Here is a 25,519-nt window from a genome sequence, read left to right as displayed (position 1 = left end):
TACTCGAGTATATACGGTATTTCATTTAGACCTCTCGGTGAGATGGTTGATAACTTGTACATCCAATACACTTCTTTCTTCTTCAGTAGTTCAAAACGATTGGACATGTTATCAGGGATATAGTCTATTGAGATAACAGAAATTAGATCCTTCTGTTCCGAGTGCATAACAGTACAGTGTCTTAATACTCCATGCAAAAGGGATTTGTTCCTTATACTCTGCCTGTGCTTGTTGAGGCGATTCTGCAGGGGTTGTGTCGTCCGACTGACGTATTGCATCCCGCATACACAATCCAAAAATAGACAACATATGACGACTTGCATGTAAGCCTGTGTTTCATGGTGAATTTCTCACCCGTACTATTTGAACTGTATTCCGTGATTTCATTTTTGATCTCTCTGCAACAAAAACATACATTGTTTATTGTTGCATCTATAGGAATCTATTGGTAATGTTGGGTCCATAGGAAAGGCAGAGGTCCTTATGGTCCTCCATTATAGATTCAATTTGGTTTGGTAAACGAAGCCGGGCAGTTCACTGCATGACACCAATGGTTTCCGAGTGACCTTATTGACTTTTAATGGTGTTTGCCATTTTGCTGGATTTTATTGGGACCAAAATCAATGCGTAAACAACATATGTAGTCCTACAAGTGATTAGTTTAACTGTGTGTGAATAGCCACCTACATTCACGGTTAAATTCCATATAAGTTCTTTCTACAGTGATTGCAAGTTCCACAAGTATAATTACCTTTAGGGACAGCTTCCATCAACTGATCTCCTAGTGTACGATTCTTTCTTTGTGTAATAAGCGGTTTATTGCAAGCTACTTTGTTCAATAAGCTATCTGCCTCCAACATATACCAATGTTGTTTTATTGCTTCTGATATTTTTTGATTCATGTTGTTATTATCAAAAGAGAAAGTAAATAGTTTTTATCTAATATTCTAGGTTTTTTCTCTCTCAGAAGCTCATACCTCGGAATTTTTTTCTGCCCTTTTAAAACCTGCTTCTATTACACTCTCTGGGTGTAACCTATAGTTGTCAGGGGAACTGTTAAATGCCTTTCATTCTCAAAAATTGTGAGGAATACTTTTCCTAACATGATAGGGATGCAAACTCTGGAAATCCAAATTAGTGTTTTTTGCTATTTCTTTGTGGTGACATTTCGTGGTTATATAGCCTTCTTCTATATACATTTTTTTCATCTAAGAATTCTAACTCCAGATCTCCCCATACACTAGTAAAAATGTTCTCCCTATCGACACAGTTTAGTTCACAAATTTGCTAAAACTCTGTTCAGATCCCTCCTATATTATCAGAATGTCATCTACATATCTAAGAAAACCCTTGACATGTGTGATGAAGGGGGTTATGGACTGGCTGCGGGACTGAATGGTCACGGTCTAACTGAGCTCCGCTTTCAATAGCCGACTATACAGCAAGTACCAGAGAGCAAATAATACCCACAGACGTGGAATCTTGTTGCCATCATGCCTGTCCGAAAATGGAGGGTAAAAAAACAAGGTACCTTGGCAAAATTCAACTTTTCCCGACGGCGGGATACTCTTCAAGATGGTGGCGGCGTGCGGGATCTGGAGCCTCTACTCTCACTGCCTGCGCAACACAGGCACCCCACCACAGACCCAGCACTGCACACCGTCCAGCCTCTGGCTGCCAAAGAGACTGCAGCTTTAGCTCCATTGTCTCCTGCCTCCTCCCCCGGACACAACTCGCATGTACCGAGTACTTTCTCCCCACCAAGACCACTCTCCACCTCCAGCCTGTCGGGGACCCCACCACACAATCCCCTGCTGCAGTAGCCATGCGGCTCTCCTCAGCCCAAACACTATTCCTTATCTGCCTGGTGACCTAACTCCTCCCGCAGAGGAGGATGACTTACATCAGGTCTCAGTGTGTGACCAGGCTGTCACAGACACTCAGATAAAGCACATGCTGCTAACTTTGCAAAATTCCTTCAGGAAGGAGATGATTGCTTTGATTAACCCCTTGCATGCCACAGTGGAAGACCTGGGTGCCCGGGTGAATCATATTGAACAGAAATTCTGGGAGTTTGCTGCTTCCCACAATGAAGTCATTGACTCTCATCACGCCGCAAAGGAAGATATTGCTGCTTTAAAAGCAAAAGTCACCGATCTGGAAGATCGCAGTCAGCGCAACAATATCATGCTCCGCGGGGTGCCAGAATCAGTGTCTCCTGCAGAAATCCCGACATATGTCTGCTCTCTTATACAAGCTGCATTGCCCTCCTGTTCTCCACAGGAGTTAGAGATAGAACACACAGAGTACCTTGTCCCAAAGACCTGGATGAATCTGTCCCTCGGGACATTTTGGCGAAAATACACTTCTTCACAGTGAAAGAAAAGCTGATGAACTTCCCCCGCACAAATGGCGGTTTACCAGCACCTTACCACCATGTCACTATATAGGCTGATTTATCTGCAGCAACTCTGCAATTGAGATTTGCACTACAACCCATTACCTCCGCTCTGCATTCAGCAAAAATACAATATAGATGGGGGTTCCCAGTGCGCCTTCTAGTCCGACATGAAGATGTGACGCATGTAATAAGATCACTGGAGGAAGGAACAGCTCTTCTGCATAGATGGAACATCTCCTTAGGACCAAGCAACAGATCTTCCTCTGCAACACCTCGCAAGATCCACGACAGTTGGTCCACTATCCGCTGACTCTGGTTTCAGATGATCGCTACTTTATTTTAGGTTACTCTGCGGTGAAGTTCGGTCTGGCTTTGGCATGGACATTTCCCCCACTCAGGAAGATTGGTTTTGGCCTTCACCTGTTATATCCTTTGTATATGCTATGCTTATTGTTTTGCTGGTTTGTCTTGTTTTGTTTGTTTTTGTTTTCTTTCAGATGGCCTACTACATGTCTGTCCCTGATGTATTTATTACCTGTTCTCATATGGCCCAGGCGTGCTTGCTGGGAGACGCTTGTGGTCAATTTCTTATTTGACAAAACCGAATGTCGTTATGCTTTTTTTCCTACTTTATGGGTATTAAGCTGATTAGTTTGAATGTGAACAGTTTAAGCCCTCTTTCCTTTGGAAAACGGCTATGTCACTAGGAGGTGATATCATTTGTGTACAAGAGACGCATCTCCTAAGACTCAAACACCCCTTGTATCCCCACATTTAACTCTCATTATAAGTCTAAATTCAGAGGATTGATGGTAGCAGATAAAAATACTGTTGCTCACTCTATATGTGACCCTAATGGGCACTTTATTGTCCTCTCCTGTTCCATAAACAACATACCTTACACTTTAGTGGCACTATATGCACCCAATCATGGACAATATTGCTTCCTATGTAGTACCCTGAGGGTTGCCCACTTGGTACAACAGGACCCACTGGTGGTATGTGGTGACTTTAACCTAGTAGCGGACTCTCTCCAAGATTCCACATCCTTGGCTCACCATACTGCAGCCTCTCTGGCATCCCTCCTCTGGTCTGAGGAGCTGTATGATGTGTGGAGGATACAGCACATGACTGATAAGGACTATACCCATCATTCCCTAACGCATAACACATACTCTCAGATGGACATGTTTCTGGTGGGCCACCCACTCTTATCTAGCCTAGCGATATCCACTATTGAAACTATTCCTTTGTCGGATCACGCGGCTATATCCTTATCCTCGCATGAATCTTTCAACACCTCTCCTACCTACATGTGTAGAGTGAGTCCTTATCTGATGTCCCATCCGGAGCATGTCCAGTCGCTAAGGAACAATCTAAAAGACTTTTTCCAAATCAATGCCACTCCTTATACTGACCCAATTCCTGTGGAACTGCCACAAGGCATTCAGAGATTTTTTTAAATAAAATATGGTGCTATCAGTAAAAAGAAGAGAGGCGCAAATGACAGATTCTTCAAAAATTGCGGGACTTGGAAGTCCGAAATAAAAAGAAACCCTCTTCTGACCTGGCCAACCAGCTGCCCACCCTAAGACAGGAGCTCCTTTTATTCACTTATGAGAAGAATCTCAGGTGAACTAAAGCCAGATTCTATTCTCAAAATGACAAAGCATGCAAGCTACTGGCTTCATGTCTCAAATGCAGGCATGAACGTTCTCGTATAGCCCACCTTAAGCACTCTGTCTAGGGATCCACAGCATACACCCCTGATATTTCTGAGAGCTTTCGGGCTTTCTACTCCTCCTTATGTAATCTACAAGACTCCACCCATGCCCCCCCCCCCCCCTCTGTCCGACTCTATCCACTCTTTCCTTTCTAGCCTCTAATTGCCGAAGCTCACTGAGTTTCAGCTACAGGCCCTTAATTTCCCTGTTTCTCTAACAGAAGTGGTTAAAATCCTTAAACCCATTCCCTCCCAAAAGGCCCCTGGCCTGGATGGATTTATTAACTTATATTAAATCCTTTTGTGACACGCTTTCCCCGTTTCAATCTGCAATAGACAAAAACTTTTTCATCTGAGAACCATCAAGTCCTTATAGTTACCCTTCCCAAACCGGTGAAATCCCCTGACCTTCCCCAGAATTATAGGCTTATATCACCACTCAACCAAGACATCAAGATTTTCATTAAGCTACTTGAATCCCGCCTAGCTGTGGTCTTACCGACGGTCCATGCGTACCAATTAGGCTTTGTCCCTGGCCGAAAAGGCATTTGACTGACTCCGCTGGGATTTTGGAAGCGATCACCTCTTTATATACTCGCCCCTCGGCTAGAGTGTTTGCAAATGGGACTTTTTCCAGCTCCCTGAACATCACTAATGAGAGAGCAGGGAGAAAAAAAAGCAGAGATGGCACTCCGATGGTGTAGTATGTCGAAAATAGGTATTTTTTTTAGGAAAAATCAAAGGATGCTCATCTTTTTATGTGGTGCGGGCAGGCACAACACTGATGTGTGCTTTGAATGTATATGTCGGGAGGCAGCCTGCCGTCAGTCCCGCTTGGTAAGAGGTCTGAAAGCGATGTAAAGATGTGGAGTCTGGGTTGCCTGGCAAGGCTAGCCAAATGTCCGGTGGAAATCTAACTTGGTGGCTAGGTTGGTGCACACCCGAGGTAGACACAGATACAATGTGAAGTTTTAAAGCTTTATTTCAGGTGCAGAACCACGCATTTGAGGGGGCTCCCCTCTTTGTCAGGTTCATAACCTCGGGCGTGCGCCAACCTAGCCACCAAGTCTGATTTCCACCGGACATCTGACGCTGGCATTGCCAGGCAACCCAGACTCCACATCTGTACATCATGAACATCACTAATGGCACAAGGCAGGGGTGCCCACTCCCCCACCCCCCCCCCCTTACTTTATCTTATGTTTAGAGCCCCTTCCCCATGCTTTGCGAGAAGGCACTCAGATACCTGGAGTGTGCATTGGAGACAAACCCCATTTAATTTCACTATACGCAGATGACATAATTTTGACACTAACTCACCCCTCATCTTGTGCACCCGCTGCTATGGAAGTTATCCACAATTTTGGCAAATTATCATGCTACCACCTCAATGCCACTAAGACGCAAGCGCTGCCCTTGTATATAGAAGATAAAACTATACAAGCCCTGAAACACACTCACCCATTTGAGTGGCACCAATCTGACCTCACTTATCTAGGCATAAAATTAGTGTTTCCCCATAAACTCTTATACCAAATGAATTATGCACCCTTTCTCAAAGATATTGCTGAAGAGGCCAACGGACTAGCTCAATTTGACATCTCATGGGTGGGACGAGTGGCCACCTTTTTAAAATTGTTTTTGCTACCACGCTTCCTCTACCTGTTTAGAACCCTTCGCCATCCTGGTTCTCAACTGTTTTTTTTCTACTCTTCCCAGTCTATACTTTCCAATTTTGTCTGGTCAGGTAAGAAACCCTGACTTGCAGCGAATATTCTTGCTAAATCCAGAGAGGCTGGGGGATTGGGAGTCCCAAACCTACATGGTTATTATATGGCAACATTAGTCAGTTCTCTGTGTGGCTGGTGGAAGGGGAGTCTGGAAGTGCCTTGGGTGCATATAGAACATATATACACCTTTCCATGTCATATAGCTGACATACTCTTACTCCCTTTTTGGAAATCTACATCTCCTCCTCCGCTTACTAATCCTATTGTGAAAGCGTCCTATATAGCTTGGAACAAATACCTGTCAGCTACGGGCTTTACTACCCTTGCCACATACAGCTCTCTTCCAATCACTTTAATCCAAGCTTCTATTCCATATCTAGATATGCATTTGTGGTCCATGAAAGGTATCACACGAGTCAGCCATTTATTTGATAAAGATAGTTTAATGTCGTTCCAAGACTTGCAGTTCAAATACTCCTTGCCTAAAGCAGACTTCTATAAATTTTTACAAATGCAATTCAGTCCAGCGATCTGCGGCGGATTCCGGGTCAATCGGGTCTCCAGTGACCCGGTGACCCAGAACTATTGGCTGATCGAGACGGCCCCGAACAGCCAGAGCCAGCAGGGGTGAGGGGGCACTGGTGCCACCTCACGATCGCCCTGATTCGTCGGCCGGTTTCCTGACCGACCAATCAGGGCGCCTGCTGCGGGTGTCACTCCCGCAACCCCCTCTGCTCCTCTTCCGGAGTACGTGAGCGGGTGCGGGAAGAAGACCCCGGGTGCTGGGGACCCCGATACCCGGCATCCCTTTTGGGATCGGGGCCCCAGGAGCGACGGCGGCGGCGAGGGACTGACCTGCGCGGCGTGGAGCAGCAGCAGTAGGAGGTGAGTGACAGCCTCCTGCTGTTGCTTAGCAACAGCTCTCAGCATGCAAAAAGGGCATGCTGGGAGCTGTAGTTATGCAACAGCAGGAGGCAGACCACCACAACTCCCAGCATTCCCTTATCGGCATGCTGGGACTTATAGTTTTGCAACAGCTGGAGGCACATTTTTTCTATGGAAAAGTGTACTTTCAGCTGTTGTATAACTACAACTCCCAGCTTGCACAATCAGCTAAAGTGCATGCTGGGAGTTGTAGTGGTGCATCTGCTGTTTGCATAACTACAACTCCCAGCATGCCCGTTGGCTGTCGGTGACTGCTGAGAGTTGTAGTTTTGCAACAGCTGAAGGCGCACTGAGTTAAGTAGCAAACCAGTGTGTCTCCAACTGTTGCATAACTACAATTTCCAGCATCCCCAGCCAAAGTAGTATGCCTCCAGCTGTTGCATAACTACAAGACCCAGCATGCCCTTCCGCTGTCCGTACATGCTGGGGGTTGTAGCTTTTGCAACAGCTGAAGGTACACTGGTTGCAAAACACTGAGTTTGTTACCAAACTCGGTGTTTCACAACCAGTGTGCCTCCAGCTGTTGCAAAACTACACTACACTAACACACAATAAAATAAAAAGTAAAAAACACTACATATACACATACCCCTACATAGCCCCCCTCCCCTCCCCAATAAAAATGAAAAACGTCTGGTACGCCACTGTTTCCAAAACGGAGCCTCCAGTGGTTGCAAAACTACAACTCCCAGCATGCACTGGGAGTTGTAGTTTTGCAACAGCTGGATGTCCCCCCCCCCCCCCCCAATGTGAACGTACAGGGTACACTGACATGGGCGGAGGTTTACAGTAAGTATCCGGCTGCAAGTTTGAGCTGCGGCAAATTTTCTGCCGCAGCTCAAACTGCCAGCGAGAAACTACTGTGAACCCCCACCCGTGTGACTGTACCCTAAAAACACTACACTACACTAACACACAATAAAATAAAAAGTAAAAAACACTACATATACACATACCCCTACACAGCCCCCCTCCCCTCCCCTCCCCAATAAAAATGGAGCCTCCAGCTGTTGCAAAACAACTACTCCCAGTATTGCCAGATAGCCACTGACTGTTTAGGCATGGCAAGGCAAGGCGTAGAATACCCCCATGTCAACCCCTATGCAGGTCCCTGATTTAGGCCTCAAATGCGCATGGCGCTCTCACTTTGGAGCCCTGTCGTATTTCAAGGCAACAGTTTAGGGTCACATATGGGGTATCGCCGTACTCAGGAGAAATTGTGTTACAAATTTTGGGGGGTATTTTCTGCCATTACCCTTTTTAAAAATGTAAAAATTTTGGGGAAACAAAGCATTTTAGGTAAAAAAAATTTTTTTTTTACATATGCAAAAGTCGTGAAGCACCTGTAGTGTATTAAGGTTCACATTACCCCTTGTTACGTTCCCCGAGGGGTCTTGTTTCCTTAATGGTATGCCATGTGTTTTTTTTTTTTGCTGTTCTGGCACCATAGGGGCTTCCTAAATGTGGCATGCCCCCAGAGCAAAATTTGCTTTCAAAAAGCCAAATGTGACTCCTTCTCTTCTGAGACCTGTAGTGCGCCAGCAGAGCACTTTTCACCCCCATATGGGGTGTTTTCTGAATGGGGAGAAATTGGGCTTCAAATTTTGGGGGGTATTTTTTGCTATTACCCTTTTTAAAAATGTAAACATTTTGGGAAACCAAGCATTTTAGGTAAAAAAAAAATTTTTTTTTACATATGCAAAAGTCATGAAACACCTGTAGGGTATTAAGGTTCACGTTACCCCTTGTTACGTTCCCCAATGGGTCTAGGTTCCAAAATGGTATGCCATGTGTTTTTTTTTTTGCTGTCCTGGCACCATAGGGGCTTCCTAAAGGTGACATGCCCCCCAAAAACCATTTGTCGCTCCTTCCCTTCTGAGCCCTCTACTGCGCCCACTGAACAATTAACATAGACATATGAGGTATGTGCTTACTCGAGAGAAATTGGGTTTCAAATACAAGTAAAATTTTTCTCCTTTTTAGCCCTTGCAAAAATTCAAAAATTGGGTCTACAAGAACATGCAAGTGTAAAAAATGGAATTTTGAATTTTCTCCTTCACTTTGCTGCTATTCCTGTGAAACACCTAAAGGGTTAATACACTTACTGAATGTCATTTTGAATACTTTGGGGGGTGTAGTTTTTATAATGGGGTCTTTTATGGGGTATTTCTAATATGACCCTTCAAATCCACTTCAAAACTGAACTGGTCCCTGAAAAATAGTGAGTTTGAAAATTTTGTGAAAAATTTCAAAATTGCTGCTGAACTTTGAAGCCCTCTGGTGTCTTCCAAAAGTAAAAACTCATAAATTTTATGATGCAAACATAAAGTAGGCATATTGTATATGTGAACCCAAAAAATACATATTTTGAATATCCATTTTCCTTACAAGCAGAGAGCTTCAAAGTTAGAAAAATGCAAAACTTTCATTTTTTTCATCAAATTTGGGGATTTTTCACCAAGAAATGATGCAAGTTACCATAAAATTACCATAAAGAGTAGAATATGTCACAAAAAAACGATCTCTGAATCAGAATGATAATTAAAAGCATTCCAGAGTTATTAATGTTTAAAGTGAAAGTGGTCAGATTTGCAAAAAACGCTCTGGTCCTTAAGGTGTAAAATGGCCTGGTCCTTAAGGGGTTAAACCGCAAGTCATTGGGGGGGGGGGGGGGAGGGTCACTAACCCACAAGCCTTGATATCCCAGTTTGTAGATAATTGGATCAAAGGTAGGTGGGGCAGGGAGAAGCTGCCTGGGATGCCCCAATGACTCGTGGTGCAGTTGCAAGCTACATGAAAGTGCTAACAGATTCTTAAATAACCTAAATGGGTATTCTGTTGAAAAACAAAACCTTTTCACATCAACTGGCTCCAGAAAGTTAAACAGATTTGTAAATTACAAAATCCTACCAGTACTCATCAGTTGCTGAAGTTGTGGTGTTCTTTTCTGCCTGTTGACAGTGCTCTCTGCTGACACCTGTCTGTCTGTCTCAGGAACTGTAGGAGCAAATCCCTAGAGCAAATCTCTTCTGCTCTGGACAGTTCCTGAGACAAACAGAGGTGTCAGCAGAGAACACTGTTGTCAGACAGAAAAGAACAACTCAACTTCAGCAGCTGATAAGTACTGGTAGGATTTTGATTATTTTAATAGAGGTCATTTACAAATCTGTTTAACTTTCTGGAGCCAGTTGATGTGAAAACCTTGTACTTTCCTGGAATACCCCTTTAAGCTATATATCAAAAGATTTGTCCATGATTAAATGACCACTGGGCTGCTATTTATCGCCCCAAAAATCCTAAACCTGAAGTAAATTGCTAATAGTTGTTAAACTTGTTTTTTTTTTTTTTCAATCATTGTATTCCTGACAGCTTTATATCGGTTAGATGAGCCAATTTATTTGTCTTTCTCTGGTAAACTGAGACTGCCCTTTTGTCCAGTGCTGTAGTTTGTTCAGCACAGCTGTATACAGAAATAGGTCTGTGAATTTTGATCAGTTTCTGCTCTTTTTACAAAGTAACTAGGAATACAATTTATGTAGTCAGAGGGATTTAATTTAAACAACTATTTCTCTCCTATTACATTTTGTTATTAAAGGGGTATTCCAGGAAAAAAACATTTTTTTATATATATCAACTGGCTCCAGAAAGTTAAACAGATTTGTAAATGATGTCTATTAAAAAATCTTAACCCTTTCAGTACTTATGAGCTTCTGAAGTTAAGGTTGTTATTTTCTGTCTAAGTGCTCTCTGGAAACGCCCAGTTTAAAAGAGGTTTTCTATGGGGATTTGCTTCTAAACTGGGCAGTTCCCGAGAAACTTTTCATCAGAGAGCACTTAGACAGAAAAGAACAACCTTAACTTCAGAAGCTCATAAGTACTGAAAGGATTAAGATTTTTTAATAGAAGTCATTTACAAATCTGTTTAACTTTCTGGAGCCAGTTGAGATATATATATATATATATATATATAATAATATATATTATATATATAATATATATATATTATGGTTTTTCCTGTAATACCCCTTTAATGTATTGCTGGGGACTGCACAACAAAAAGTTGTAAAGTGTTGTGATGACACAGAAGGATGTTTTTGAGATATAAAGAATTGTGATCCATCACCCTTCATCTGTCAGCACCATGATTAACATATCAAAGACGGGGTTAGCATAACGGCCTCACTGGCGTCTTCTCCCCCTTGGACCGCTCTAATTGCTTGCATGTGTTTTTGGAGCTTTAAACCAGAAGAACAACGGTCCCATGTTAGTGGAAAGAGATGTGTCACCATAGCTTTACTAGGGATAGTCCCAGGAGAGAAATTCTGTATGAGGGTCATACAGTTATAGCTCAGAGGCTTTAGATCATGAGCTCAACAGAAAAGTGTCTATTTACAGATCATAGAATATGGTAGTTAAGTTATTCTGTACATGCAGGACACTAATTTATTATATATTACAGGGGTGTGTACAGTGGTCCCTCAAGTTACAATATTAATTGGTTCCAGGACGACCATTGTATGTTGAAACCATTGTATGTTGAGATCAGAACTCTATGGAAACCTGGTAATTGGTTCTGAAGCCACCAAAATATCATCCAAAGATAAGAAAAAGTGAGGATGAAATAGAAATAAGTAGATAACTAATATAGATAAAGCAAATCCTAACATATAAAAGTAAGAAAGAACTGCTGGAAGCTGTAAATCACTGTCTATGTCAGTGTTTCCCATCCAGGGTGCCTCCAGCTATTGCAAAACTACAACTCCCAGCATGCCTGGACAGCCAAAGGCTGTCCAGGCATGCTGGGAGTTGTAGTTTTGCAACAGCTGGAGGCACCCTGGTTGGGAAAGACTGGTCTATATAGAGGACAGGAGCTTCTTCAGGGTCCTGTACAGTACACGCAAAATGTAGCCGCCCTTACCTGTGTCAAAAGGAGCAGTTAACTGTGGCACAGGTAAAGAGTAATACAGAACATGTAGTACCTCCCTGTATTGTAGGGAGGCGCTACCAGTCAGTCAATGCATGCACTTCAGTAGTACGGGTGTAAATGTCTATTCTAATTGGTCAGTTCTTCCAGCCAATGACACGTTTCGCAGATCTGGACTGTCTGTACATTGTATGTTGAGTCTGATTTCAAGTTACAGTGGTCCAGAAAAGACCATTGTATGTTGAAACTATTGTATGTTGAGGCCATTGTAAGTTGAGGGATCACTGTACACATGTATTGTGATCACCATTTCCTGATAGTTGGTCACCCTAATAACTACAGTATGTTATAACATATTGAACCAAAAGTGATCTTATATAAAGAATAATGAAAACTATTGTTCAATATCCAAAATCCTCCACCCTCTCTCTCCCGATCCTTTATATGATCTCATGCATTTGACCTACTTATGAATCAATATTGAACAGTATGTATTAGTAAAATAGTTCCTATAGTCAGCTATGAGCCCACCAGGGCTAAATGATTATAGGGAAATTTATCAAATCCTATGCAGAGAAAAAGTTGGAGTAGTTGCCATGGCAACCAGATTGTTTGTTTTTATTTTTAAGAAAGGAGCCATCTGGTTGCTCTGGGCAACTGCTTAACTTTTTTCCTCTGCACAGGTTTTAATAAACCTCCTATGTTTTATGAGTCTTGTTTCTGTTTAGTTTGGTTGTTTTTTTGGTTCACTGGGTTTGCACCTAAATTATGTGGCTGTGCATCAAAAAGGAAAATTGGATGCCCCTTTGCTTGCCTTGTTAGTGCATATGACAGCATTTTGTGCCATTTTCTGGCACATATTTTTTTGTCACAAGGTAAACAATCTGATGCCATGCAGAAACTTAGGTGGTAAACTCTTTTTTTCTTTTTTCTTAAATCAACTGGTGCCAGAAAGCTAAACATATTTGTTAATTACTTCTATAAAAAAAAAACTCAATCTTTCTAATAGTTATTAGCTGCTGAATACTACAGAGGAAATTATTTTCTTTTTGGAACACAGAGCTCTCTGCTGATATCACGAGCACAGTGCTCTCTGCTGACATCTCTGTCCATTTTAGGAACCGTCCAGAGTAGGAGAAAATCTCCATAGCAAACATATGCTGCTCTGGACAGTTCCTAAAATGGACAGAGATGTCAGCAGAGAGCACTGTGCTCGTGATATCAGCAGAGAGCACTGTGTTCCAAAAAGAAAATAATTTCCTCTGTAGTATTCAGCAGCTAATAAGTACTGGAAGGATTAAGATTTTTTTTTATAGAAGTAATTTACAAATCTGTTCAACTCTGTTCAACTGTTCTGGCACCAGTTGATTTAAAGAAAAAAAGTTTTCCACCGGAGTACCCCTTTAACCCCTTAACGACGCAGGACGTATATTTACGTCCTGCGCCGGCTCCCGCGATATGAAGCGGGATCGCGCCGCGATCCCGCATCATATCGCGTGGGTCCCGGCGCTAATCAACGGCCGGGACCCGCGGCTAATACCACACATCGCCGATCGCGGCGATGTGCGGTATTAACCCTTTAGAAGCGGCGGTCAAAGCTGACCGCCGCTTCTAAAGTGAAAGTGAAAGTGACCCGGCTGCTCAGTCGGGCTGTTCGGGACCGCCGCGGTGAAATCGCGGCGTCCCGAACAGCTGATCGGACACCGGGAGGGCTCTTACCTGCCTCCCCGGTGTCCGATCGACGAATGACTGCTCCGTGCCTGAGATCCAGGCAGGAGCAGTCAAGCGCCGATAATGCTGATCACAGGCGTGTTAATGCACGCCAGTGATCAGCATTAGAGATCAGTGTGTGCAGTGTTATAGGTCCCTATGGGACCTATAACACTGCAAAAAAAATGTAAAAAAAAAGTGTTAATAAAGGTCATTTAACCCCTTCCCTAATAAAAGTTTGAATCACCCCCCTTTTCCCATAAAAAAAATAAAACAGTGTAAAAAAAATAAAAAATAAACATATGTGGTATCGCCGCGTGCGTAAATGTCCGAACTATAAAAATATATCATTAATTAAGCCGTACGGTCAATGGCGTACGCGCAAAAAAATTCCAAATTCCAAAAAAGCGTATTTTGGTCACTTTTTATATCATTAAAAAATGAATAAAAAGTGATCAAAAAGTCCGATCAAAACAAAAATCATACCGATAAAAACTTCAGATCACGGCGCAAAAAATGAGTCCTCATACCACCCCATACATGGAAAAATAAAAAAGTTATAGGGGTCAGAAGATGACATTTTTAAACGTATAAATTTTCCTGCATGTAGTTATGATTTTTTCCAGAAGTACGACAAAATCAAACCTATATAAGTAGGGTATCATTTTAACCGTATGGACCTACAGAATAATGATAAGGTGTAATTTTTACCGAAATATGCACTGCGTAGAAACGAAAGCCCCCAAAAGTTACAAAATGGCGTTTTTTTTTTCGATTTTGTCGCACAATGATTTTTTTTTCCGTTTCGCCGTGCATTTTTGGGTAAAATGACTAATGTCACTGCAAAGTAGAATTGGCGACGCAAAAAATAAGCCATAATATGGATTTTTAGGTGGAAAATTGAAAGGGTTATGATTTTTAAAAGGTAAGGAGGAAAAAACGAAAGTGCAAAAACGGAAAAACCCTGAGTCCTTAAGGGGTTAAGGTCCTTATTACACGGACTAATTATAAGACAAATGAGTGTTCCTAGAAATGCTAATTTCAGAAAATTGGACAATGGCAGACATTCTGCAAATTTGCATGTTCTGCTGATGCTAGGACCGATCTGAAATGCGCCGTCTCCATAGACAGCAATGCATTTCTGAGTGGAATCTACAGAAACAATGAACATTATTTATGTGGATGTGGATGCCAACATTGGGATTTTTGCAGCAGACATTTCTGCCACGGGAATTCTTTCGTGGGCACGGTGCAGCAGAATCCCAGTAAAATCAATGGGACTCTGCTGCAGTGGAATTTCCGATCTGAATATTCCTGCAGAATTCTGCTTAGAAATTCTACCATGTGAACATAGCCTTAGACAGCAAGCTTTTCTTTTGGCACAGCAAGGTGCATATTGAAAAGAACCACACTTACTAAGACATGTTTTATTATGGATGCAACGCTTAATTAGCAGAATACATAGCCTTGCAGGGGTACAGAGGGTCAATTGCTTTAGCTCAGGAAATGTTTGGTCTGTGCATGGAATTTGTCTCTCTGTGGTTGCCTAGTTGCACATTGTTCCCTCTATATTAAAGGAGATGTCTTATATTTACAATTACAGAAAAACGTATCCCCCTGTCCGCAGAATAGCAGATACGTTTTAGATGGGGGGGGGGGTCTGACCGCTGGGGCCCACCGCGATCTCCTGTTTGGGCGGGGGTCATGACGTGCTGCTCCCAATGAGAGCCCGGGCTCAGTACAGGAGATTGTGAGAGGCCCCCGGTGGTCGGACCTTCCGCAATCTAAAACTAAAAAATTTTCAGTAATTTTAAGTATGAGACATCTCTTTTAAACTACATGCTTATACTGTATATGTTCATTAAATAAACTGAAATGAAACTAGTGCTGGGTTATCATTCTCATAGACTCATTCTGCCTCCATATTTAAATCATGCAAAGAAACAGAGAAAAAAGGGTGTAAGAAATGTGTTTTTTTTGGAGAGTAGTAACAAAAAATTAAGTTCAAATGGACCAAGCAGAAGAAGGGCAAATTTGAAGTTGTTAGATATATTTGGCTTAGCTTATTGTAGTTGTATTATTGGCTTAGTTGTATTACCAGTTTAGATAGGATTTTTCTTTAATTAAATACCAAATCCTGAATCTTTGCGTTTTCAGTTTGGCCAATACTCTGAAACTGTGCAACATTTCTTGTACTTTATTTATATTTTAATCTCTATAGGGATCCTGGGTTTCTTAGATAATGCACATGCCAGGTTTCATTTGTGTTTAGAGGTGTACTCCACTGGAAAACATTTTATTTTTTTTTTTTTTTTATATCAAAAGGTGCCAGAAAGTTAAACAGATTTGTAAATAAATTTTACTAAAATATCTTAATCATCTGCTGTTATGATCCACAGGAAGTTATTTTCTTTTTGAATTTCCTTCCTGCCTGACCACAGTGCTCTCTGTTGACACCTCTGTCCATTTTAGGAACTGTCCAGAGTAGAAGCAAATCCCCATAGAAAACCTATCCTGCTCTGGACAGTTCCTAAAATGGACAGAGATGTCATCAGAGAGCACAGTGGTCAGGCAGGAAGGAAATTCAAAAAGAAAAGAACTTCCTGTGGACCATAACAGCAACTGATAAGTACTGGAAGAATTAAGATTTTTTAACAGAAGTAATTTACAAATCTCTTTAACTTTCTGGCACCAGTTGATTTAAAAATAAAATGTTTACCAGTGGAGTACCCCTTTAATGTTTTGATTAAGATATTGCACAATTGCTAAGTTCAGAAAAAAAGCAGCATGGTAGTATGCAAAATGTTGGTATGTTGTTTCTAAAGCGTTAAAACCTTATCACATAGAGTACCTTAAATAGGGTTTGTTTAACCCCTTAAGGCCCAGGCCCATTTTGGCCTTAACGACCAGACCAATTTTATTTTTGCATTTTCGTTTTTCCTCCTTGCCTTCTAAAAATCATAACTCTTATATTTCCATCCACAGACCCCTATGAGGGCTTGCTTTTTGCGTCACCAATTTTACGTTGTAATTACATCACTTATTTTTCTATAAAATGTATGGCGCAACCAAACAAATATTATTTATGTGGGAAAATTGAAAAGAAAACCGCAATTTAGCAAATCTTGGAAGGTTTTGTTTTCACGCTGTACAATTTCCGGTAAAAATTACATGTTTTCTTTATTCTGTGGGTCAATACGATTAAAATGATACCCGTGTTACATGCTTTTCTATAATTGTACGGCTTAAAAAAAATCTCAAACAATTTTAACAAAATTTGTATGTTTGAAATTGCCCTATTTTGACCACCTATAACTTTTTATTTTTTTCTGGATATGAGGGTATGAGGGCTAATTTTTTGCGCCATGATCTGTAGTTTTTATCAGTACCACTTTTGCTTAGGTTTTACTTTTTATAAATGTTTTATTTATTTTTTTAATAAAATTTGACAAAAAAGCAGCAATTTTGGACTTTTAAATTTTTTTTAACATTTACGTCTTTCACCATATGGGGATAATTAACAATACATTTTAATAGTTCAGACTTTTACGCAAGCAGTGATACCAAATATGTGTATTAATTATTTTTTTTATTTTTTTACTTTCATTTTACTTTTTTTTTTTTTTTTTTACACTTATGTCCGCATAGGGAACTATTTATAGCAATCATTTGATTGCTAATACTGTTCAGTGCTATGCATAGGACAGAGCACTGATCAGTGTTATCGGTGATCTTTTTCTCTGGTCTGCTCGATCTGCAGACCAGAGCAGAAGACCCCGGGAGACAGTCGGAGCCAGGTGAGGGGACCTCCAGCTGCCATGCTGGATGATCAGATCCCTGTGGCAGCGCTGCGGGCGATCCGATCATCCATTCAAAGTACCGCACTGCCGCAGATGCCGGGATCTGTATTGATCCCGGCATCTGAGGGGTAAATGGTGGACATCCGTGGATGTCCGCCATTACCGGTGGGTCCTTGGCTGCTGATAGCAGCTGGGACCTGCCACACATTACGCGAACACGCGGTCATGGTGGCATGTAAATGTACGTCGTGGTGCGTTAAGTACCATGGCACCATGACGTACATTCACGTCCATTGTCGTTAAGGGGTTAAGATCTGTGTTGGTCAGAAAATGAAGTGCCAACGCAAACAAGTAAGCATTTAAATATGTTACGTGTTACTTGATAAATAGGTTACCACTGCAAAGTTGAGAGAGAAAATACGCTACGTGAGCTAAATGAGAAAAAGTGCGTTGGAGCAAGCAAAATCAGAAAGTCGCAGGATAAGGGGAAAAGTAGCATATGCGACGCCACCTGCGCCAAACATGAGCAAAAAAAAAAAGCTCTACCATGAATGATCTCCTTCATAGTTTATAGATAAACAGAACCTACAGTAGCTTGTTTGAAGCTATATTGTAGATGAATTGTGAATATGAAGATCATCTTTGAGTAAAGGGTCTGTTCAAATGTTCTCTATTGTGACGTTCAGATTTGTAATGTTCTGTTGCCATTGGTAAATTTCCCTGCAGAAAATGATGTAATCTTGTCAAAATCTAGACAAGACCGGACACCAAAGATTAGATGGCACATTCTTCCACCACCCACCCTCTACATTATCTTAATGTGCTGGTTTCATCACTCTGCAGTACAGCAGAGTTTCTGATGACCATTTTCTCAGGAGTTTTTGTTGAACCAGATGAGTCTTGCATCCTTAATGAGAGGAATAACAATAGAATTTAATCATGCAATTACATCCCTCTTGTATGTTATGAATGCCAAGTCCGTGTTAAATTGCATAAACTATTTAATTTTTTATTTATTTATTTTTTTTATCTGGCATGACAATTATTGTACCCTACCCTTGACATATTGCTCCCATACATTGCCAGATCTAAGAAGCATTTAAATGTTCATCCTGCCTAATCAAACAAAGCTGATTTTTTTTCAAATCTAACAGGGGTGCCTGCAGGGCTTCTAGAAGTTTTAGCTGCTGGAACCCATGATGAGCAATGGATTGGTAATGTTAAACCTTAGAGTGTAGGAGGATGATTTGTATCCTGTGGCTCTTGAGTCTACAACTCGGTAATAAAGGTCAATAACAATTATGAACTGGATGTTAAAGCCTACAACCAAAGTGTGGTACATATCGATCTTTTGAATGTGAAGCAAGTTATTGCAGTTATTTCACAAGCAGGATACCTCTTCATTGCAAAGACCCATCATTTAAATATCCATTTCTTTGCCCTTTGTTAGTATTACATGGTTAAAAAATATTGGAAATAACTACATTATTGTACATTTTCTAGCTTTGATTGGCCCAGTGTGCAGAATGTACTTAAAGCTTAGGCATGAAGCTACAGTACTTTCCTATAACTATAGATCATAGCCATGCTGGGCATAAGAGTGTCTTTGCTGTGCACTGTAGGCTGTAGGTAGTACTTGGTACCATAGTCGTTTTTCAAAGTGGCTCAAGTCGGTCAATGGAGTGTTAATGACTTGGTTTCTCTCCCAGAAGGCCCGGTCTCTTAAGTAATTGTGACCATGTGTATTTGTGTTTAGAGACCTGAACTTCTTGGCTGAGCATTACATGGTCTTCTCAAATATTTAGAATAAAAGGATTTTGGGTGTGGGGTGTTTATCACGAAGATTTTTTTTTCTTTCTTTCTTTTTGCTGAAGATGTTTACCCATTCATTGCTGGCAAAGCTTGTAAAATCTGATAGTTGTATTTTTTTTTCCATTCGTTTGACAATAATAGAGTTAAAGATTCCAATACTAGGAAACACTTTTTTTTCTTTTGCTACCTCCATACCATTGTTTTTATTGTGACATCCTTGCTATTAAGGGAGCTTAGTGTTATAGCTAGTCGAAAAATTGAAAAGAACAGGTCTTTGATGAGGTGCTGCTGCTGTTATTTTTTATAACAGAGACAATATAATTGAGGTTTTAGTTTTTTTTTGTAGAACCAACAGAAAGAAGACAGCGCGTTTTGGCGCACACTTGTGCTTTCCCCAGGTCCATGTAAAAGCATGGTAAGCAGGTCAAGAATTGGATCTCTACATGAGAGTTGAGCGTGTCTGGGTCTCTGTGAAGAGGCCCTACTTGGTCTCCACAGTGACTCAGACACACTAAATTCTCAGAAAGAGCCAATTCTTGATGTTTTTATATGGACTTGAGGAAGGCACAAGTGTGAAACAAAATTTGTTGTCCCCTTCAACATTGATACTATCAAAATAAACCACTGAATTATATTGCCTCTTTGGTAGCAACAGCAGCACCTCATCAAAGACCTGCTTGTGATTTGATCCAACACATACCTGCGAGTGGATAGGGTCAGAAGTGCAGCAGGTGTCCTATGCACACATCTCTAGTAGAGCCATGTATGTCCATGTGAGTATACATATATGTGGTGAGGTACCAGGAAACCAAAAAGCTTTTTTATGATCAAATGAGGGAGCACCCCTCTCCTTGCTTTCTCCTCTCAATTTGTAATTTTCTAGCTACTGACAAATATTTACATGACATGAAGACATAAGTAACATTGACAATGGTAAACTTTTGATGAGTAATCCACTGGATTAAAGCATCTTCATTATGATAGATTTAGTAGGGTGTATGCAGTGGTTTGTACCTAAAAACAAAAGTGGCTTAAAGTGGAACAGCCAGCAAACTATGAAAGAGTTATAGGTACCCAAAACTTATTGATCTGAGCCAACAGAAGAGGTACTGTAGCCCAAGCTGATAAAGATAGTTTTAGCTTTGACAGTAATGTCTCAGAACACATAGGGATTTGCAGACTAGTCAGAGTAACCATGCTGATCCTTGTCCACTGTCTAAAAGCAGTAGATGGCTAGGTCTATGTGTTGCTTACAACAAGGTGGCAGTTTCAACCACCTATTCATAGGATTGTGTGTGAATTCAATAGTAAATAGGTTGTATTGTGAGAAAACTGGCCATGCCCCTTTTCTGGTTCGTTGGTTTATTTTTGCGAATTATTTTGGATAATTCTGCCGCAGACGGAATTTATAACTCTCAATCTGACAAAAGCAGGTCAGGTCCACAATAGTAACTTGGGGCCATTGTGTTCTGCACAATGTTCTGCTGGGAGATTGTGGATCATGGTATTCATATGAAATGTATCTACAGAAACATTTTTGCAGAAGTACACTCCTTAATGTCAATAGTATTTTCAAGTAGAGGCCTCTTCCAGCAGAATAATGCATCCTGCCACATTGCAAAATGTGTTCAGGAATGGTTAGAGAAATGTGACAGTGTTCATGGAGATGAATTTGCCTCCAAATTCCCCATATCTCAATGCAATTGATCATTTGAGGTATGTGCTTAAAAACAAGTTCGATCTATGAAGACCTCACTGTTTACAGGACTTAAAAATGTTGTCAAGGTAGGGAACTTTTTTTTTTTTCATGTTGCTTGGGCTGCAGCCTACTCCCACACCACTGACAGTTTCCCAAGCGTCCAGACTCTACTATTTCTGCACAGACAGGCAATGCCTGCTAAGTGTGGTAGCCCAGTACAGGAATTGTACTCCTGTACCCTTGCTGCCCTGTCAGGCAGCCTCCCTGCAGTGTCCCCTGGGCTCCCTGTACCTGTTCCCCTTGTACAGTTATTGTTATGCTATGTAATGTACATATAAAATGTTAAAGCTTTAAGAATAGTTGTCATGTGGTAAAACATCTGTCATGTGATTGTAACCCAATGAGGTGTCAGTGACCATGTGACCTAAGGGTGATCTATGGAACCCCACCAGAGTCTCCCATATATTAGCCCTGGGAGGAATCTCTTCTCTCTCTTCTCTTTGGAGACTCAGTTTTTGCTGAACTACAGTGCAGTCAAGTCCTAGGTGTGTGTCTGTATTCCAGAGGAAGCCTAAAGTCAGCAGTGACTGGCTGCCGTGGGAGAGCAGGCCTGGTAAGTATGCTGCTTTATGTTCCCTGCAGCTAGAGAAAAATTATAGAGAAAAGTATTTTAAAAAAAAAAACTCTGCCCAGACTACCTCTTCTGCTGCCAATGTTTTGTTGCCAGATACCACAAGACACAGAACTCTTGTAAGGTCTACACCTTAACAGAACAGAGCTGTTTTGTAGGCATGAGAGGAACGTACACAATATTAGGCAGCTGGTTTAAATGTTCTGACTGATTGGTGTATAATATTACACATAGATATGGTTAAAGTGACGACTGCTGTACTTTTATTGCTCAAATTATTTATGTTCATCTAAGTGTAGAGTTGCTGTACAGAAAAAAAGGCAAGGGAAAAAATATGCGTCTGCCTGACTCCAGCCCTGTAATCAATCGCTTCATTTTATCTGTCACTTCTAATACAGTCACCCTACAACAGCCAGTTGTAGGCAGCTGCATTCTTCCCTAACATTTCAGTGACCACAAACATTGTGTCCTCACAAAAAAAGAGAATACACCTCCTAAATTTCTTACAATCCTATTTTCCGAGGGATAAATCATCCACAGATGCATCTAAGCAGAATCCTGCAATTGACAAGTAATGGGATCTTAAGAGATGGCTTGTTGGTGTCGTGTTTTTTTTAGTGGCACTACAATATCTTCACTGCTTCTAGACAGATGGCAAGGCTGAAAATTAGGTGATTTATATCAGAAAGCACATGTAATGACCCATATCATACTGAGAATAAAGTTTTCTAGAGTACAATACTTTACACTAGCAGATTTCTTAATTCTAAAGGCTCTGTACTAATGAACACTTTTAATCCAGAACTTTCTTTTCAGAATTTGATAACATTTGATGGCAGCGTTATTTAAATGGGGTTTCTACTACCTAAATGGGAACGGTCACCACTTTCATTGTGCCTGAACTGCAGGTCATCAGGGTGGCTCCCAGTGGCTTCCCCACACTTTGTCAGCTTTGATTGATAGATTTCACCCTGTTTGGATGTAGAGAAAGAGAACCATCTATCAAAGCTAACAGGGTGGGGAGAAGCCACCGGGTACTGTCCCAATGACTTGTGGTTTGAGCAGCATTAAAATGAACACAAGCTTCCTTTAAATAATGATGTTGCCTTTTATGAAGACTTTAGTATATATTAAGCCGCACAAAAAGCATTAGGAAAGTGATAGCAGTAAGATTTTCTGCTCATTTTGTAATAGGGTGTTTGCTTGAAATGCTACGATTTTTTATCTACACAACTATTAATGTAGCTTAGAGATGTTTTCCGTATACACGGCGTGGCAAAAGTACCTCGTTCCGGCGCTCTCTTCAATGTTTCTGGATGCACATTGTCCCGGGGATGAAGGAAAAAAGACAGCACAATCACATGAAGTTTGTGCATTGTTCCTATGAGACCTGTCAGCTCTCTGCCTCCTTCCTCTTCCTGCTGCTGGGGGGGCCACCAGAACGAGGTCCTTTTCCACGCTGTGTATACGGAACATCTCCAAGCTTCTAACCACCGTATTGAGGAATTCTGTTACGGGAACACCACGGGCAGCTCCTTCTCTTCTACCCCAGAATGGGGGGATTACGCTATTAGATGTTATGCTCTCATAACACTACCAGGTGAGCACAACCTTGTTACTCACATACCTGACAATTGTACATCGGAATAACGGCACAGGTTGGGCTGTTTGTCTGTCTCTTCCCCTCTTTTTCTACCCTCAACTCTGAAACCATTAATGTAGGCTTTTACATTTGTTTAATTTTCAGAATTGAAGTTTAATAGGAGTATGAACAAGTTATTTAACCCCTTAACGTCAAAGGACGTATATTTACGTCCTCTGCCGACTCCCGCGATATGCCGCGGGGTCACGCAGTGTCATATCGGGTTGGTCCCGGCGGATGTCAACGGCCGGGACCCGCAGCTAATACAGGACATCACCGATCACGGTGATGCCCTGTATTAACCCTTCAGACGTGGCGATCAAAGCGGACTGCCGCGTCGGAAGCAAAAGTGAGTGTCCCGGATGCTCAGTCGGGCTGTTCGGGACCACGGCGGTGAAATCGCGGCATCCCAAACAGCTTACAGGACACCGGGAGGGCCCTTACCTGCCTCCTCGGTGTCCGATCGGCGAATGATTGCTCTGTGCCTGAGATCCAGGCAGAAGCAGTCAAGCGCCGAAAACACTGATCACAGGCGTGTTAATACATGCCAGTGATCTGTGTAAAAGATCAGTGTGTGCATTGTTATAGGTCCCTATTGGAGCTATAACACTGCAAAAAAAAGTCTTAATAAAGATCATTTAACCCATTCCCTAATAAAAGTTTGAATCACTCCCCTTTTACCATAAAAAAATAAGTGTAAATAAAAATAAACATATGTGGAATCGCCGCGTGCGTAAATGTCCGAACTATAAAAATATATTGTTAAACGGCACGGTCAATGCCATACACGTAAAAAAAAAAATCCAAAGTCCAAAAAAGCGTATTTTTGGTCACTTTATACCATTAAAAAAAGAATAAAAAGTAATCAAAAAATCCGATCAAAACAAAAATGGTACCGATAAAATCTTCAGATCACGGCGCAAAATAATGAGCCCTCATACCACCCTGTATGAGGAAAAATAACAAAGTTATAAGGGTCAGAAGAGGACATTTTTAAACGTATACATTTTCCTGCATGTAGTTATGCTTTTTCCAGAAGTACGACAAAATGAAGCCTATATAAGTAGGGTACCATTCTAACCGTATGGACCTACAGAATAATGTGTCACTGCAAAGTAGAATTGGTGACACAAAAAAATAAGCCATAATATGGATTTTTAGGTGGAAAATTGAAAGGGTTGTGATTTTTAAAAGGTAAGGAGAAAAAAACTAAAATTCAAAAACTGAAAAACCCTGCGTCCTTAAGGGGTTAAGAATGTAAATGGTACTCCCTTTGAAGAAAAAAAAGGTTTAGTCTACAGGGGCAACAAGCCTTCTATACCATAAGAACTGTGAATTTATGGAACAGTCTTCCTCAGCAACTGGTCACAGCAGGAATAACTAAAAGCTTCAAAAAAGGGTTAGATACATTCTTAAAGGAAATAAATACATGTAATACATATGCAGTAATATAGAATAACATCCCTTCCCCTTAGCCCATAACCCCTTCATTTTCCCTCCTTGGTTGAACTTGATGGACATCTTAATATGTCTATTTTTAAGCTGTACTAATAACTGTCTTATACAAATATTTTTTTATGGGGAGGACCTAGAATGTCTGAACTGGGTTCTCTATGAAGTTAAAGTAACTGCTAGACACCATAAATAGCATGAAGCTCTTCAAACTCAAAAGTTTAGAATAACTGATTAAATATGTAAGGAGCCATCGTCAAAGAAGACAGCAGGACGTATACTTTGCTCATACATCTGCGATCAGCATTGTGGTCTTGTGAACAATAATAGTAGTTATAAAGATGTCATTCTGTTGTATTCTGTTTTGGAAAATATGAGTGAGATCCATTGTCTGGAGACAGCATGTTTAAGACACATGTTCTCTCTAATACTTGTGGTCGCTGGAATTAGAGACTCTCTGGTCTATTAGGGAAATCCATACAAGACTACCAACAGCACCAGATTATACTTCTAGGTTTGGTGCTGTTGTTGAAAGAAATGTGTACAGCAACTTGGTTGAGTTCAGCAAGTTAATTTCCTGGTGCTTTTTCCATGGGGCAGATTATATGGAATTTTTCTAAATCTAAAAAAACATGATATCTGAAAGAGAAATCCTTACACTTAACAATTTGGTCTTTATTTCAGATTATAAAACTGCTTGATGGAAAGAGATCGCAGGCTGTAGGAATTTTAATATCCAGCTTACACCTAGACATGAAGGACATTCAGCAAGGTAGGTGGTCTTTTCTGAGTTCTGATCCCCTTTTTTTTTTTTGGAGTCAGAGTATGGACATGCATTCTCTTTGTATGCCCTAATCTCTCTAGACAATCTAAATACCAATGCCATAGAAGCAATATAAGTGAATAGAAATGGTAAAGTTTTGCATTTAGAGCATGTAAAATCCATTACATTGAATAGAAGAAAAATGGCACTCACCCACTCTGGCTCTCTTCAAACGACTTTATTCAATACATGTGCATTACAGTATTGCAGCGGGGATCTGCTCACAG

At 41.0% G+C, this 25,519-nt stretch overlaps 1 protein-coding gene across 3 annotated transcripts in view; it reads left to right on the top strand.

Moving 5' to 3' along the window:
* The window catches only part of FMN1 (formin 1), a 529,863-nt gene that overhangs the window by 325,563 nt on the left and 178,781 nt on the right, over positions 1–25,519 (top strand). For all 3 annotated transcript variants that reach the window (XM_056545728.1, XM_056545726.1, XM_056545727.1), the window contains exon 8: positions 25,154–25,241. In XM_056545728.1, the coding sequence (XP_056401703.1) occupies positions 25,154–25,241 (88 nt within the window). The remainder of the gene's footprint in view (positions 1–25,153; positions 25,242–25,519) is intronic.

The sequence above is a fragment of the Hyla sarda genome, chromosome 11 (assembly GCF_029499605.1).
Source record: "Hyla sarda isolate aHylSar1 chromosome 11, aHylSar1.hap1, whole genome shotgun sequence".
In the NCBI taxonomy this organism is placed as follows: Eukaryota; Metazoa; Chordata; class Amphibia; order Anura; family Hylidae; genus Hyla; species Hyla sarda.
The sequence above is the reverse complement of the archived record's forward strand: the minus strand, read 5'-3'. Positions and strand labels throughout refer to the sequence as shown.